General features: G+C 37.3%; 1 protein-coding gene across 6 annotated transcripts in view; it reads left to right on the forward strand.

Moving 5' to 3' along the window:
- Positions 1 to 16,468, forward strand: part of Mid2 (midline 2) — a 115,367-nt gene that overhangs the window by 85,103 nt on the left and 13,796 nt on the right. For 4 of the 6 annotated variants that reach the window (XM_004861455.3, XM_004861456.4, XM_021241605.2 and 1 more), the window contains exons 4-5: positions 295 to 402; positions 1,723 to 1,871. In XM_004861455.3, the coding sequence (XP_004861512.1) occupies positions 295 to 402; positions 1,723 to 1,871 (257 nt within the window). The remainder of the gene's footprint in view (positions 1 to 294; positions 403 to 1,722; positions 1,872 to 16,468) is intronic. The other 2 variants (XM_087196741.1, XM_087196742.1) reach the window with 1 other exon arrangement.

Below are 16,468 nucleotides of genomic sequence, written 5' to 3' on the forward strand. Positions count from 1 at the left end.
CTGGAGTAAAGGGAATGGCACAGTGGGAATAAAATGCCCCCATCTCATCTGTCCTTCTGCCCAGCCTTCCATTAACCATCATGATCTACCAGAGGTCTGGAGAGCTTCCTATCTGTGGTGCTTCAGTGTCCTTGCATCTTTAACATCATCATCTCTACTCTTCTTCTAGGAGTGGATCTTATTGAGGGAGGTATGGAAGAAGTTGTGCATGTTTAGCTGTCAGTCCGAACCTTTTAGAGCCAGCAGGGGACAAAGACAACAATCACTGTGTAATACTCTGGACTTTCTTGGCAGGTGAATACTGCTATGCATGAGGCAAAACTTATGGAAGAATGTGACGAGTTGGTAGAGATCATCCAGCAGAGGAAACAAATGATTGCTGTCAAAATCAAAGAGACAAAGGTAAAGCATAGCATTTCAGTGAGGCCAAGGAAGAGTTGAGCTTTTACAAACGTCAGAGCCTAATCCTGATGACTGCAGTTTGAATTTGGATCATGAAGGCAAGAAGAAATGAGGTAGTAAGGAAACAGGCAAAGAAGAGGCAATGTTTGACCCTAGTGTTGTGAATCCAATAAAAAAGATGATGATTATGGGTGCTGGAAATGTTCTATACCTTGACCTGATTGTTGGTTGTATATTGGTTACTAACATCCTTAGGAAGCCAGAGGACTGGTACAGCAGAGGTGACCAGGGCTGCTTAAAATGGGATAATGCCAAAGTCAGGGAATCAACTTAGAAGGCTTATGGAATGATTCTTGGTTGAAGATCTAAATCAGTGTAATGACAGCTAGCACACATGGAAGGGAAGAATGTAATAGGCACTGCTAGCAAGAAAATGATAGGAATTATCCAATTTATTAGATATAAAAGAGGAAGGAGACAGAGAAAGGCAATGGAGACCCAGATTTCTAACCTGGGAACTGAAGAGCCATGGTCCAAAAGATCAGGTGTGAGTTTCCATGGAATTACAATGGTTTTAGGCTTATTGGCCTGCTGCTCAACATTAGTGATTATAAACTCATGCTGTGAGTACATTATGAAAAGTTAGAGGAGCCTGGTTTGATGACCAATACTTTGTGCCATGCTGGGTGGTTCCAGCTAACACAAGCATTAAAATTCCCAGGAATACAGATTTGTTAACTCAGAGGTATGCGTAAATACACTTAGAGAAATACAGATATAAATAAAGAAAAAATGAGGCACTTTTTATTAAACATGTTTGTTTTTGGGTTTTTTTTGGTACTGGGGATCGAACTCAGGACCTTGCGCTTGCGAGGCAGGCAGTACAACCACAGAGTTAAATCCCCGGCCCCCACTTTTTATTAAACATGTATGTGAAGATATATTGACAGTAAAAGTAGTGATCTCTGAGTGGTAGAGTTTTCTTTTTATACTTTTTATTTTAAAAAATTTCTAGAATAAGCATGTATTGCTTTTTATAATTAGAAAAAATAATGTTATTAATACAAACAGAAGGAAGATAACTAATAGTCTATGATTGAATGCAATGCAAGTGAGCAAGCTATAGATTGGAGAAGAAGGGGTTGGCAAGAGAGAGGTAGCAGGTAGGGTGAGAAGGTGAGTGATTAGTACAGTGACCCTGGGATATTAATAAGCCTTATTTGTAGAATCACTACAGCAGCTCTCCTTCATGCTGTTTTATTGTTTTTAATTAAGCACTGTATGTTTTATCTTATTTTTTCTTTTACTAATTTCTTTAAGGTTATGAAACTGAGAAAGTTGGCACAGCAGGTTGCTAATTGTCGTCAGTGTCTTGAACGGTCAACAGTCCTCATCAACCAAGCTGAGCATATTCTAAAAGAAAATGACCAGGCACGGTTTCTACAGTCTGCAAAAAATATTGCTGAGAGGTGGGTTCCTTATATTCTTTTGAAATACCTGCTCTTGTGAAAAAGGGCCAGCTTAAAGTCACTTAATTCTGTTCAGGCATATATGTAGCAGCTGTCACCTGAAGATTTTACCATTGAGCCTTAGTTTCCCTGTGGACTTCTGGACCCTTCATTCCATCTTTGCAACCTATCAGTTCTTTTTAATGCACAGCCTAGAAAGAGGCCCAGCTTCCTGATGCTCATACAGGGCTTGAGCTGAGATGGTGGTGGTGTAGGGGCAGAAAAAATTTTGGTTACATTAATAGGTGTGTGTCTTCCCTGTCTACATGTAGTTTCTATTGCTTTCACTTAGTTCTTCCTTATATAAATCCTTCAGAGCAGTTATCCTTTGGCTTTTATTTAATTTCTCACTCCTTTGAAAAATTGATGAAAGTCAAAAACCTTATTCCACAGGGAGGAAATACATTTTTAGATACATACACAGGGAAGTTTTTGTACAATTTCAGAGGACTCATGGGTCTTTAGAGCTAGGTGGGGTGACACACGCCTATAATCCCAGCTACTTGGAAGGCTAGGGCAGGATGATCACTTAAGCCCACAAATTTGAGGCCAGCTTGGCCAACATAGCAAGACCATATCTTTAAAAAATAAAAAAGATCCTTAGAAACTCATCTATAAATTATGGGTAAAGAGTCTATGGTCTGACGTGAAACATTAATATGTAGTCACCCAGGCTTCATGGGGCTGCCATAGATCATTAGGCCAGCTTTGACTTCCGTATATTATATCTCATGCTCATTAATTGAAGATTTTGATTCCAGGCTCATAGTCTCGCTTCTATTGCTTCTGTCATCACTCTAGATGACTTCAGCAGTACCCACATGGCTGACTCATCTAATGTTCTATCCGTCTAGCCTCCTTGACATCCTCTTCTCCAGTGACTCACCTCTGTAGTCCAGATCCACCCACTTCTGAGGACTACATGTTGAACCTCATCATCACTCAAAATTGCACTGAAATTATAAAGTAAAGCATCCCACCTCCACACTTGAAACTCTCATTTTTTTTCTTCAAATACATATATTTTTCAACTTCATTGGAACCACTAAGTCCTGACTTCTATGTTTCCTACCTACCCCTTATCCCTTGTCCTCTCCCTCCCTCTCTCTTTCCTTCTTTTCTTTTTTTTTCCCTTTGTATTGGGGATGGAACATGGGTCCTTTACACTGAGCTACGTCCCCAGGCCTTTTTTCATTTTCTATTTTGAGACAGGGTCTTACTAAGTTGCCAGACTGGGCTTGAACTTAACAATCCTCCCACTTTAGCCTCCCAAGTAACTGGGCTTACAGGTGCATACTACCATGCTTGGCTTTACTTTTCTCATTAGCTTATTTCGTGTCTGTGATTTCTCCCTTCAGCTACTCTCTTTTTTATCTGTCTAACTCCTTTGTCCATTGTCCTTTTATCACACCAACCTGATAAAGTCCCAATCCTTAATCAACTATTCCCACCTTTTCCATGCCTATTTTTGAGTTACAGAGCCTTGCTAGACAAAATCACATAGCTATGGAGATTGGTCTTAACTGCGTAACAAATTTATGACTTCTAATCTCACTTGGACCTTTAGTAATGCACTCTTTCTGTGTAGCTTTGGTCAACTTTCTTTTTAACTCACCTCTACAATGGCTGTTTCAGATCACATGTATTTACTTCAAAATTCCAACCAAACCTGCCACCCTCCTACTTTTACTCTGCAAATGTCCTCTTATTTTATTTTACAGACAATGGTAGGTATGAAATGATAAATTCAACTTCTCATACCAAACTGCTGGACATACTTATGTCCACATCAATTACTTCCACCTTGCTTTTGGTTATAATGGTTATCATTGGTGCTCTGGCCATATATCCTCTTTTTTCCATAGCTTCAGTCTTTCCCCTTCTATGGTTTACTTCAAATTCACTTTCAAACTCCTTAGTGTCTCTCCTACTAAAAACAAAAGCAAGGCCTATAGGAGCTCCATGTCAGCTCCATCTTCCTCAGAGGACTTCTGGAATAGGTCATAGATCATCTGCTGCTTTGGATCCTTCATCAGAGAAAGAAAAGAAAAGATAAGGAAGAACCCAAACTCCAGTGCAGAACTCCTCCACTGTGGCTATTGGGAAAGCTCTAAGGCTCTTAGAGCAGAGAAGCTCAGCCGGTCCCAGCACCCGGAAGGAAGCTCCTCACCTCCATCCCAGGCTCCTAGGGCAGAGAAGCTCGTCCAGTCCCAGCACCCAGAAGGAAGCTCCCCTGCTGCCTTCCCAGGCTCCTAGGGCAGAGAAGGTGAGCCAGTCCCAGCACCTGGAAGGAAGCTCCCGCACTGCCATCCCAAGCTCCTAGGGCAGAGAAGGTGAGCCATGTGGGTGCCAGAAGCACCCCCTCCCCGTGGAAATGAGAAGACACATAAACAAGCCTCAAAAACAGAGTTCTAGATCACCTACAGCAACCCCAAAGAGAAACAAGATGAAACAAGCTGATACTCAACCACCTGGACTCTATGAACTGGCAACAAAAGAGGATCTGGGAAAAAGGAAATCAGAAATAATTACTCAGATAACAGCAAAGATTTTGCTCATGGTGCAAGACATGATTAATAAATCTAGAGAGGACACAGATAAAAAAATAGAGGATCTGAGGAACACGATGGAATCCCAACATAGGAAACAAATGGAATCCATAAAACAGATACAAACAGATTTCCAAGAGATTAAAAACTCCATCAAAAGTCTGCACAGCAGAATGAACCAATGTGAGGATAGAATTTCACATATAGAAGATAAGATTGCAATTAGTGAGGAGGAAAAGAAAAATTGCTTTAAAATTGTAAGGGAACACGAGAAATCAATCCAGCAGCTGCTAGACAATGCAAAGAAGAATAACATAAGACTGACTAGAGTCAATGAAGAAAGAGGAGAGAGTGCAGATGACATAAAAAAACTGTTCACAGAAGTGATGGCAGAAAACTTCCCAAGGAGGGGAAAAGAGCTTGACATACAGATAAGTGAGGCATATAGGACTCCAGCTAGCCTTAATCAAAAAGAATCTACACATAGGCATATAATAGTTAGGATTCCAGAAATCCAACAGAAGAACAAAATTCTACAAGCAGTGAGAGAAAAGACAAATCACATACAAAGGAAAGCCCATCAGAATCACAGCAGACTTCTCAATGCAAACCCTCAAGGCAAGAAGAGCTTGGAGTGATGTATTTCAAGCCCTAAAGGAAAACAGCCTCCAACCCAGATTGATGTACCCTGCAAAACTATCTTTCAAAATTGATGGAGAAATCAGATACTTTCATGATAAAGAGCACCTCAGGAACTTCATGAATACCAAACTGGCACTCCAAAAAATTTTAGACAATACCCTAGGAAAAGACAATGAGGATCACAACCCCAGGAAACCCAGCAGAATGAATCCATTGGGTGTGACAAATTAAACGCAAAAGGGGAGAATCGAACAAAAAGAAAAAGTCATGACAAGGCTTTGAAAACTTTTAACTTCATCTCCCTAATGAGTGTATAATTCAATCTTATTATTGTACTGATTAGTATTTTTCTGATTCTAGAGTTGCACACCTTTCCTTGTGCTATACTGGCTATTTATCATCTTCTTATGTCTACATTTTAATTGGGTTGTCTATTAATGAGCTCTAAGAATTCTTTATATATTCTGCTCATAGGTTATATGCATTGTAAATATGGTCTGTTTAAGGACTACTTCTCATTTTAATGATGTCATTTGAAGTTCTAAATTTTGATGGAATCTCATTTATCAATTTTTTTCTCTTATATGTCATGTTTTTTGTCTCCTAGGTAGTTCTTGCCTACCCTGAATTCATAAATATTTTCCCTTATAATTTCTTCTTAAAGTTTTATACTTTTAGGCTTTCTTATTTAGGTTCATAGATCCCTTCAAGTTATTTTCATGTATGGAAAAAAAGGGTTGAGGTTAATTTTTTATATACAGATACCAGGTGTTGTAGTGCCATTTGCTGAAGACACTATCTCTTCCTCGGCTCTTGAATTGAGTTTATATTCTGTAAAATGCTAATGTTAAATAATCTTTCAAAACTCAGTGGACCATATATGTGTGGTTCTATTTCTAGATTCTGTGTTTTATTCCAATGATCTATATGTCTTTCCTTATACCAACACTGCCTTGATTACTGTAGCTTTAGAAGAAGTCTTAAAATTAGGTACTAAACAGCTTCCAACACTGTTTTTGCTTTTGTTTTTGTTTTTAACTTTTCTCGGTCCTTTGTACTCCTACATAACATTTAAATTTCAATATCCAATTCTTCATTTATAGCAAGTATACACAGACCTGAATTTTTATATATACCTTGTGTTTTCTAATCCTGCTAAATTCAAGTACAAGTTCTAGGGGCTCCTAGAGATTTCTTAGTATTTTCTCTGAAGATGATCATTTCATCTACATATAAAGATTTTGCTTCTGCCATGCTAATCCTATCCTAGTTGTGTCATTTTATTGCCAGACTATTTTGGTGGGGACTAGGTTTCAAAGTTTAATGGACAGATGAAGAGTAAGCCTACCTGCCCTTGTTCCCCACCTTAAGGAGAAAGCATTGTATCTTCTCCATTCATATAAGGCGTTCTCACTGGAAGTAATGGAGTACATGTCTTTAATCTGTTGAGAAGTTTCTGTTCTAGTTCTAGGATCCTGATAGCTTTTACCATGAACAGCTGTAGAATTTAGTCCAATACTTTTTCCCCAACTAGTGACAGGATCATATAGCTTTTTCCTTTCCTCTGTTAAAATGATGACTTTTGGAGGTGGATCTTCTAATGCTGAACCAACACTGCCATCCCTATATCAAAACCACTTTCTACATCCTGCCAGATCTGACTTCCAATAGTTTGTTTTGTTAAACAAATTTCTATCTATGTTCATACATTTTTCTTCTATTATCTTTATCCAGTTTTAGGATTAGCACAATGTTGAGTTCCTAAAATGAGGGGAGAAGTGTTCCTTCTTTTTTCTGCTTTAATTTTTTAATATAATTTATCAGTTAAAATGTTTATGAGCCTGCTGTTGTCATATAGGTAGGTTTTCAAGCTAGGAATATACTTTCTTTAATAGGTTCTATTCAAATTTTATATTTCCTCCAGAGTCAGTTTCATTAATTTGTCTTCCAAGGTACTTCTTAGAAGTTGTCAAATTTATTTCAAAAAAGGTTTTTGTAATATGCTTTCTATATCCTTTTAAATTCTGTAAAATCTGTGGTAATGTCTCCTAGATCTTAATATTGTAATTTAAAAAATGTATAACTGATATTGTGTAACAGGAAGAAAAGGTCTAAAAGAGCAGGGGAATTGGGAGGGGTAGGGGAAGGGAAAAAAGGGAAAGGAAAAAATATGAGAAGAGGAAAAAAAAATGGAAACAAGGTCTTTGCAAATAGGGAAGGGTGGAGGGGGTGAAGGGAGGGCAAGGGAAAGGGAAAAAAAATAACCAAGAGACTCATGTAATGGTACAAGATCCCAATGATGAATGTAACTGTATTTTATACCTAAAATGTACCAATAAACTTAATGGGGGGGGGGAAGAAGTAGATGCTGTTAAAAAAATGCAATGTGTGTATATCTCTCAATCTCCCACATTGAATGTAATCACTATGTATGTGGCAAACATATACTAATAAAAAATTTTTAAAAAAACAAAAAGCAAAAAAAGCAAAAACCTCCACCACTTTTCTCTGCCTCAAATCCCCACTAGCTGTCACCTTATCCCTCTCCCAATCTTCATAGCAGACTGCTTGCAAGAGTTTCCATTTCCTCATCCCTATTTTACTCTTACCAGTATTAAAGTTTATTTATGTCAAAGTGATATTTTATACATATTTAGAAAGTAAATTACTATAAACCATATTGCAAAAAATGTCATTTGCCTCATCTCCAATTCCAGCTCTCCAACAACAACAGTAATAATATTGAGCACTTATTTTGTGTTGGACACCATTCTAAGCCTTTAAAATATTAATACATTTAATCCTCACACAAACCTTATGAGCAGACAGTACCATTATTTTGATAAATGAGACAACAAAGCTCAGAGAGATTAAAGAACTTGTCTAAGATCATTCAACTAGTAAGGGACAGAACCAGATTAACATAAAGGGTGTCTAGGGCTATCATCTACATTTTTAAAACAAAGCCAAACAATTTCAATTCTATTAGGTATTTCTATTGGTATGACCTTTGCAGGTCTAAATGGCATCCTTACATTGCTATTTTTTGTATCTATCTGTTGATTGATTGAGATAGGTTCTCACAATGCAATTCAGGCTGGCCTTGAACTCTGGGCAATCCTCCTACCTCAGCCTCCCAAGTGCTGGGATTAGAGGCGTGCACCACTATGCCTGGCATTTTTTGTTAATTTTAAATATTGTCAGCTGACTTCTACAAATTTGGCAAGCCTTTCAACCCTTCTCTTCCTCCTCCGTCTCCTTCTCCTTCTCCTTTTCCTCCTTTGAACCCAGTGGTTCTCTACCACTGAGCTATATTTCTAGCCTTTTTTATCTTGAGGCAAGGTCTCATTAAGTTGCCCAGGCTGGTGTCAAACTCGAAGTTCTCTTGCCTCAGTCTCCCAAGCAAGCAAGATTACAGGTGTATGGCACCTCACCTGGCTCCAGCCAGTATTTCCTCAAAAATTTTTTTGGCAACACTTCCTCTATTTAAGGGAGGGGCTCCAATTTACATATGTATTAGGATGCTTGAAGTTGTCCTATAGTTAGCTGATGTTTTGTTTGTTTGTTTGTTTTTGTGTTTGTTTGTGTTTGTTGGTTTAACCAAGAAGTACTCTGCCACTGAGCTATACCCTCAGCCCTTTTTACTTTTTGAGACGGGGTTTGCCAGCCTTAAACTTGTGATCTTCTTGCCTCAGCCTCCAGAGTAGCTGTGATCATAGGCATGCACGAAAACACCCAGTTTTTTAAAAATTCTTTTTTAAAATTTGTATGTTTCTATTGATGTTTCTTTAAACTAACTTTTTCTTTTATAATGCGTAATCTTATTTTAACCTCTCCAGTGTGTTTTCACTTCAGATATTGTAGTTTCATCTCTAGAAATTTGATTTGAATCTTTAAAAAGTATCTTCCATATCTCTAAGATATTCAGCTTTTCCTCTAGTTTTTTGAACATATGAGATACAATTATAATAAGTGTTTTAATTTCCTTCCCTGATAGTTCTGACATCTGTGTCAGATCTTGGTTGGTTTTGATTGGTTGCTTTTTCTTTTTAAAAATTAAAAAAATTAATTTTTATTAATACATGTTTGCATTACATAACAGCTACATTCATTGTGGGAAGTTGGCACATGTACATGACACATTTTAATTTTTTTACTTTGCCTTTTCTTCTCTCCCTCCCTCCCTCCCTCCATCTCTTGGTCCCCTTCCCATTTTCAAAAGATCTAGTTCCCAGTTTCCTATTATCCGTCTTTTCTTTTGATCTTTAAGGATTAGTTGCTTTTTCTCCTCATTATGGGTTTTACTTTCTTGATTCTTTGCATGTCTGGTCATTTTTTATTGTATGGCAGACTTTGTGAATTTTATTTTGTTAGTTGCTGTTTTCTCCCACTGTTTGAACCCAAGACCTTGTGCATGCGAGGAAAGTGCTCTACCACTCATCTATATCCCCAGGCTCTTTATTTTTGTATTCTTATAAATATTCTTAAGCTTTGTTCTGGGATATAGTTATGTTACTTGAAAATAGCTTGATCCTTTTAAGTATTGATTTTAAGATTTGTTAGGTGAAGGGCTAGGGGTGTACTTAGTAGCAGAGTGCTTTCAGGCATGCACAGAGCCCTGAGTTCCATCCCAACACTGCCAGAATTTTTTTAGGTGGGATCAGAGCAGTGTTTAGAGAATTTTCCCCACTACTGAACCAAAATCCTTCTGAGTATGCTAGCAAGTATTCCACAAATCATAAGATTTTCCAGTTTAGCTGCTACTCCTCACTATATCTGGCCATGTCTGAGCACTAAACATTGTTCCCTATAATCTTTTTGCATGGCTGTTTCCCTAACATTGGGTAGCCTCCTCATGTGCCTTAGGTGATCAATATTCTATTGAATGCTCCATGGCAACCCTCTGGAGGCCTCCAAAAATTTCCCTCTGTAGGTTTTTTCCCCTCTGGTTCTTTACCCTGTGAATTCCAGCCAACTTAGTTTCCCTGAAGTCTCAGTTCTGTTTGCTTAATTATAACAAGGCTATCAGGCTCTGCTTGGATTTACTCTTTGTGTACAGTTTGTTTTATTAAAAAATAGAACAAATTTTCATAACCAAATAATAAGAGAATAATAATATTTCAATATATATGCTAATTTATTTCATTTATACTACTAGTTTATCTTAGTTGAAAAGAAAGTTTTGTGTTATTATCTGTTTCTTTTCTGTAAGAATCTTTTGGTTTATGTCTTTACTCTGAGTAACTATTTTGAAGCTCATGATACACAGTGTAATAACTATTGTTATTCCTATGCAGTTTTACTTCTTAACTTTTTGAAACAAATTCTCCCATAGTATCTTTATTTTTATTTTTTATTTTTTTAAATTTTACTTTATTTAATTTTTTACATTTTAGGTATACAATATATAATGACATTCATCCTTAGAAATTTGCACCTTTACATAATCTCTCCATAGTATCTTTAGAAAGAATATGTATGAAGTAAATTTTTGAGAACTTTTCTCTAAAATGTGTTAAATAAATTTTCAGTTTGGAAATAAATTTCCTTTATAATTTTGAAAGCATGGATCCATTGGCTCCAGTTTTGTATTGAGAAGTTCACTATCACTTTAATTCCTGATCTTTTGATATGACTTATATTAAAATATTAGTATTTTTAATTGCTAAATCATAATTGTAACATTGAGTACAGTATGATGCTTTGATATTTATATACAATATAGAATGATTAAATCAAGCTGATTAACATATACTTCACCTCATTTTTTCGATGAGACATTTGAAATTTGCTTTCAGCTATTTTGAAATATACAATATATTATTATTGCCTATAGTCACTCTTCTATGCAATAGATCTTAAAAACTTATTCCTCATGTTTAACTGAAATTTTTTACCCTTTGGGTACCAACTCCCAGGTCCCTGCCTCTCTCTCTCTGTACCAGCTTCTGGTAACACTAGTCTACTCTCTATTTCTCTCTCTACTTTGAAGCTGACTTTGTAGATTTCACATGTGAGTGAGATCATGTGGTATTTGTCTCTATATTCCTAGCTTATTTCACTTAGCATAATGTCCTCTAGGTTCATCCATCCTGTCACAAATGATGGAATTTTCTTTTTTAAGGCAGAATAGTATTTCATTATATATTCATGGTATTTCATATATACATCTCACTTCCTTCATCCATTCATCCATTGACAGAATCTTGGGTTGATTCTATATCTTGGCTCTTGTGAATAATACTGCAGTGAACCTGGGAGTGCAGATGTCTCTTCAACATATTGTTTGTAATTCCTTTGGATATAAAATGAGAAGTGAGATTTTCAGATCATATAGTAGTTCTATTTTTAGTTTTCTGAGGAACCTCGATACAGTTTGCTATAATGGCTTCACTAACTTATTGTCTTAGTTACTTTTTGCATTGCTGAGACAAAATACCCAACACCCAAGGTTAAGGGAGGAAAGGTTTATTTGGCTCACCGTTTGTAAAGGTTTCAGTCCATAGTCAGCTGGCTCCAAGGCAGGGTGGCATGGCAGAGGGGTGCCGCAGAGAAGAAACAGTTCATAGCACGGCACAGCAGGAAGAAGGCAGCAAGAGCAGCAGCAGCAGCAGCAAGCCTTCTTTCTGTCCCTTATATCCCTTACAGGGTACCCACCCTTCGGGCTGGTAGCACTCATACCCAGGGTGGGGCACCCTTATTCCTAGCATCACACCCTTAATCCCAACTTCACATCCTTAATCCCAGCATCATACACTCTAGATACAGCCATGTCCAAAAAGCCTCACTTGTGACACATGAGAGTTTGGGGGGACATCTAGACACAAGCCATAACACTTATATTTTCACCAATGGTGTAAAAGTGTTCCCAAGTTTCACTAAGTTTCCCATTGGTTGTATGTTGTTGATTATTCACTTTTGCTGAATACTCAGTGAATCTTTTCAATCTGAAGATATGTGATCTTCAGTTCTAGAAAATTTTACTTTATTATTCTCTGATATTTGACTCCCCTTTGTCTTCTTCTGTTTTTCTGGGACTCTAATTAATCAGATGTTGGCCAACCTAGATTTGTACCCTAATTTAAAAAAATGTGTTTCCTGTTTTCCATGACTTTGTCCTTTTGTTTTTAGTATCTAAGATATTTCCTTAATTTTTTGTCTAGTCTCTCTATTGAAAAATTAACTTAAGCAGTCATATTTTTATTTACAAAAACCCTTTCTTGATACTTATTTCTTTTTTAGCATTCTATTATTGCTTTGTGGATACAAACTATTTTGTCTTCCAAGAATATTTTCAATTTAAAAAGCTTTCTTTAGAATCCTGCATTGTCTTAGTTTCCTCCAAGTTACTTTTCTCTGTTGGTTTTAGTTTTTGTTCTTCCCTAAATGTCTAGCCAGCTTTTTTGACCCTAAGCCCTAAAAGGTACCTGACCTCCTTGAGTGGGTGGGCACTATTTGTCCCTTGATGAACTTTGCTACAGTATTATAAGGCAGAGTGTCAGTTGTTTATTTTTTATTGAAGGACCTCAAGTGTTGGTTTTGTAGGTGTTTTCTCTTGGATCAGTTTCCCTTGAGGGGATCCTCCAGTCTCCTGATATTTGTGAGGGTGGAGGTTGTGAGCTTGGATGCCAGTATTCTGGGAGCCAAATAGGGTAAGGGAGTGGAGTTTTAAAACTGATTTTAGTGTAATGTCAAAGCTCTACAGAAAGTAAACCTCACGGCTCTTGCCAATGTGAAGGAAGGGCGATCTCGGTTGAGTGGATCTGGAGGTCTAGCCGTTCCTTCTACAAACTTTCAACTTTGTGGCACTAAATCAGCTCTCTGTTGGCTTCCTGATCCAGCTTTCTCTGGTCTGTTGTTGGTTACCACACATCCATCCCTTTCTAGCTTTCAAACATTTGTTGAAAATCTCTTAATTGCTGGCATCTCTTTCCATTTTCTTTGCCTTTGTGGATTTATATTGTTTTATTTTTTGCCCTTTCAGTGGGATTTCTTGAAAGCAGAACTAAAACATATATAGCTTTTTTGGTGGGGGGGGGATACCAGGGCTTGAACTCTGGTCCTTCTGCTTGAGAGGCAGGTGGCAGAACACTGAGCTAAATCCCCGGCCCCTAAAATATATATTTAAACCACTATATTTAATTGTTTTCAGTTAGTATTCAACCCTCCAAACTGTTTTCTCTCACTTTTACATCATTCAAAATATTCAATGTCACCAAATCTTGATAAATACAATAGCTCCTCTTTGTTTCATCTTACTCTTTCATCTTACTTCATGTGTTAGTAATATTTGTCCCTACTGACCATTTTTACTTGAAATTGCTCTGCCCTTAGCTTTTATGAATACTCTTGGTTTCCTAATTTGTGTGATATATTTTGCCTTTGAGAGCAACTCTTCCTTGATCCATTCTTTTAATGCTATCATTCTTCCTGGTTCTGTCTTAAGATGTTCTCTTCTCTTGCTGCACGTTCTTATTGCAAACCCTTAGCTCCCAGGGCTTTATTACCATTAAATTACCATCAAATAACATGTTGAGAAAAAAAACCCCAAATAACATGTTGAGGATTCCCAACTGTCTATGTCAGTCTTCTTTTCATAGGTTCAAGTATAGCCTATGGCAGTGGTGGCTGAAACTATAGCACTTGTCTTGTTTGTCTTTTAAAACAAAAGATGTTAATGTATGAGTTGTTTTTTCTAAACTAAAACCTCAATGTTCATGTATAATTGCAGTGTTGGCACTTTGTGATAAGTAAGTGGGTTTGGAGTTGCAGATTGGGCACTCATCTCTAAAGGTTAGCCATCATTGGCCTATGGTGTATGTGGAAAAAATAGCGATCTGTATGGTATGACTTACCTAACCCAAGTGTCTTTCTCACTAGACTCTCGCAGGGTCTGAAATTCCTCCCTACCATTACTCATTGTATTGTGTTAAGATGTAAGACTTCAGATAAAATGAAATTTTAGCTGAGAAAGATATCCCCTTCCCCTTCAAATGGCATTTATTATATTATTTCTAGTAGAGATCAAGGCCTTGAAAGACAGTACCAAGATGCTGATGTTGTGTTTTAACACACAGAAAGATAGATCGGTTGTGTGTGTGCTGTGTGTGTGGGGGGTATGCGTGTGTGTGGAGTGTCATCCTACATTGTCACTTTTAGCTCATTCTGAACCTTTCAGCCACTGTTAAGATTTGGGAATATACTGTGGTATTTTGATAGTTGTATATATTTCACAAACATAAGGTCATGTCACATATACTGTATTATAGCTTGTATCTGGAACTTTAATATATCATTAACTTTTCTGGTATCATTGTAAAACCTGATTTTCAGTGGCTCCATTATATTTCATCTTTTGATGTATAATACAATACTTAACTCAGTTATCATTATTAGACAGTTGATTTACATATACCACGTTGAATGCCCTTGTAGTTTTGTATCTTTGCATATATCTCAATTATTTCCTTAGTAAAAATTTTCTTAAGTATAGCTATAATGTCAAAGAATATTTGATTTTGGGCTGGAGATTTAGCTCTGGTGCTGCGCCTGTCTCACAAGCACAAGGTCCTGAGTTCGATCCCTGGTACCAAAAAAAAAAAAAGAAAATTTGATTTATTTGATTTTGAACTTTTTTGGTTTTTTGATACAGTGCCTGACTGACCTCGATCTCATGATGCTGTTTCACTGCCTCCTCCAAGTGCTGAGATTATAGGTGTATGTCACCATGCCTGGCTAATTTTAATATTTAATGATAAATTAGCCTCTAAAACATATCAATTTTAGTCTGAATTAAACTATGCAGGCATTATAGAATAAAAAACTCTTAGGGCCAGGAATTTAGCTCAGTGGCACTGTGTCTGCCTCGCAAGTGCAAGGTCCTGAGTTTGATCCCCGGTACCAAAAAGAAAAGCTCTTGTATTGTCATTATTCGTAATCTAACTGCTGTCTCATTTTAATTTACATTTTTTTAATTTCTCATGTAGTTGGACTTTTTAATGTATTTTTTGACCACTTGTTTTCATTTTTTCTGAATTAACTCTTTGTGTTTCATTTGTCTATACTCTTGTTACCACTCTACTTGTCGCTTATTCCTAGGCACTTTAAATGGTCTGCCTTAGCTGGATGTAGGGGCACACACCTGTAATCTCAGCACTTGGGAGGCTGAGGCAGGAGGGTCACCTGGAGTTTTAGGCTGGCCTGGTCTACATAGTGAGTTCAAGGCTAGCCTGAACTACATAGCGTGACTGTGTCTCAAAAAACCAATTTTTTTGTCTGCCTATTTCCAATTTTGACCCTTTCTAATCCATCTACTATAGCCATAATACTCTTTTTAAAACATAAATTTCAGTATACAACTCCTGCTTAAAATGCTTCAGTGGCTTCCATTATTCTTAAGATAAAGGCGAAAGTTGACAACTTTGCCTACAAAGTCCTACATGACTTTGTCTCATTCTCTAGCCTTCTGGGAAGAAAGAACATGTGTAGCCAAATAACCTTTGCATAGGTAAATCTTATTCATCATGTAGGTCATTTACTTCCTTGCGGGAGATTTCCCTTAGCTCCCAACTCTCTGGTAGGTGACTCTTGTGTTTGCTCTACTTTGTATGGCCTATTTAATGTCTGGATCCTCCATGACCTGTGAGTTCTGTGAGGGCAAGGACCATAGCAAACTTGTTTTCTCTGTGTATCTCCAGTGCTTGGCACATTAATTGTGCTCACTAAGTTTTGGATGGATAGGTGGATGGATGGAAGAAAGAAGACTGAGAAAGCCAGAAAGAAATTACATGAGCCGATTTTCTGGTGTAAGTCTTACCTTAAAGAAGTTAACTCCTTATTCACCAAATCCTAGAAGACTGGTTGTTCAGTGTGAGACCTTAAGATTGTACTCAGTTAGAAGGGCCGGGGATTTAGCTCAGTGGCACGGGGCCTGGCTTGCAAGCATAAGGTCCTCAGTTCGATCCCTGGTCCCGCAAAAAAAAAAAAAAAAAAAAAGATTGTACTGAGTTAGTCTTTCATTTGTTGCTTGTCTGCAGTTTATTCCTGAAGCATCTCTATTTTTAAAAATAGCCAAGAGATATTTTTCATAGATCTTAGCAGGGACTATGTGCATGAGGATATATATTTGTTCAACTCCCCATCTCCTCACAACTGATTCACCATAAAAGTTACCTTTCTGATTTTCCTATACTCTTAGCTCCTTTCCACTTTAACCTGCCTATTATTGCCAAGTTAATGTTTCTTTTAAACTGTCATTTGCAAGTCTAAGAATCTTCACTGGCTGATTCAGAAGGTCTGATAAAGGACTTAAATATGTATGTTTTGTCAAAGCTCTGCCAGATAATTCCGATGTGTAACCATGGTTGA

The sequence above is a fragment of the Heterocephalus glaber genome, unplaced genomic scaffold, assembly GCF_053883595.1.
Source record: "Heterocephalus glaber isolate CG9 unplaced genomic scaffold, H.glaber_assembly_v1.0 deba00001613, whole genome shotgun sequence".
NCBI classification, from domain to species: domain Eukaryota; kingdom Metazoa; phylum Chordata; class Mammalia; order Rodentia; family Bathyergidae; genus Heterocephalus; species Heterocephalus glaber.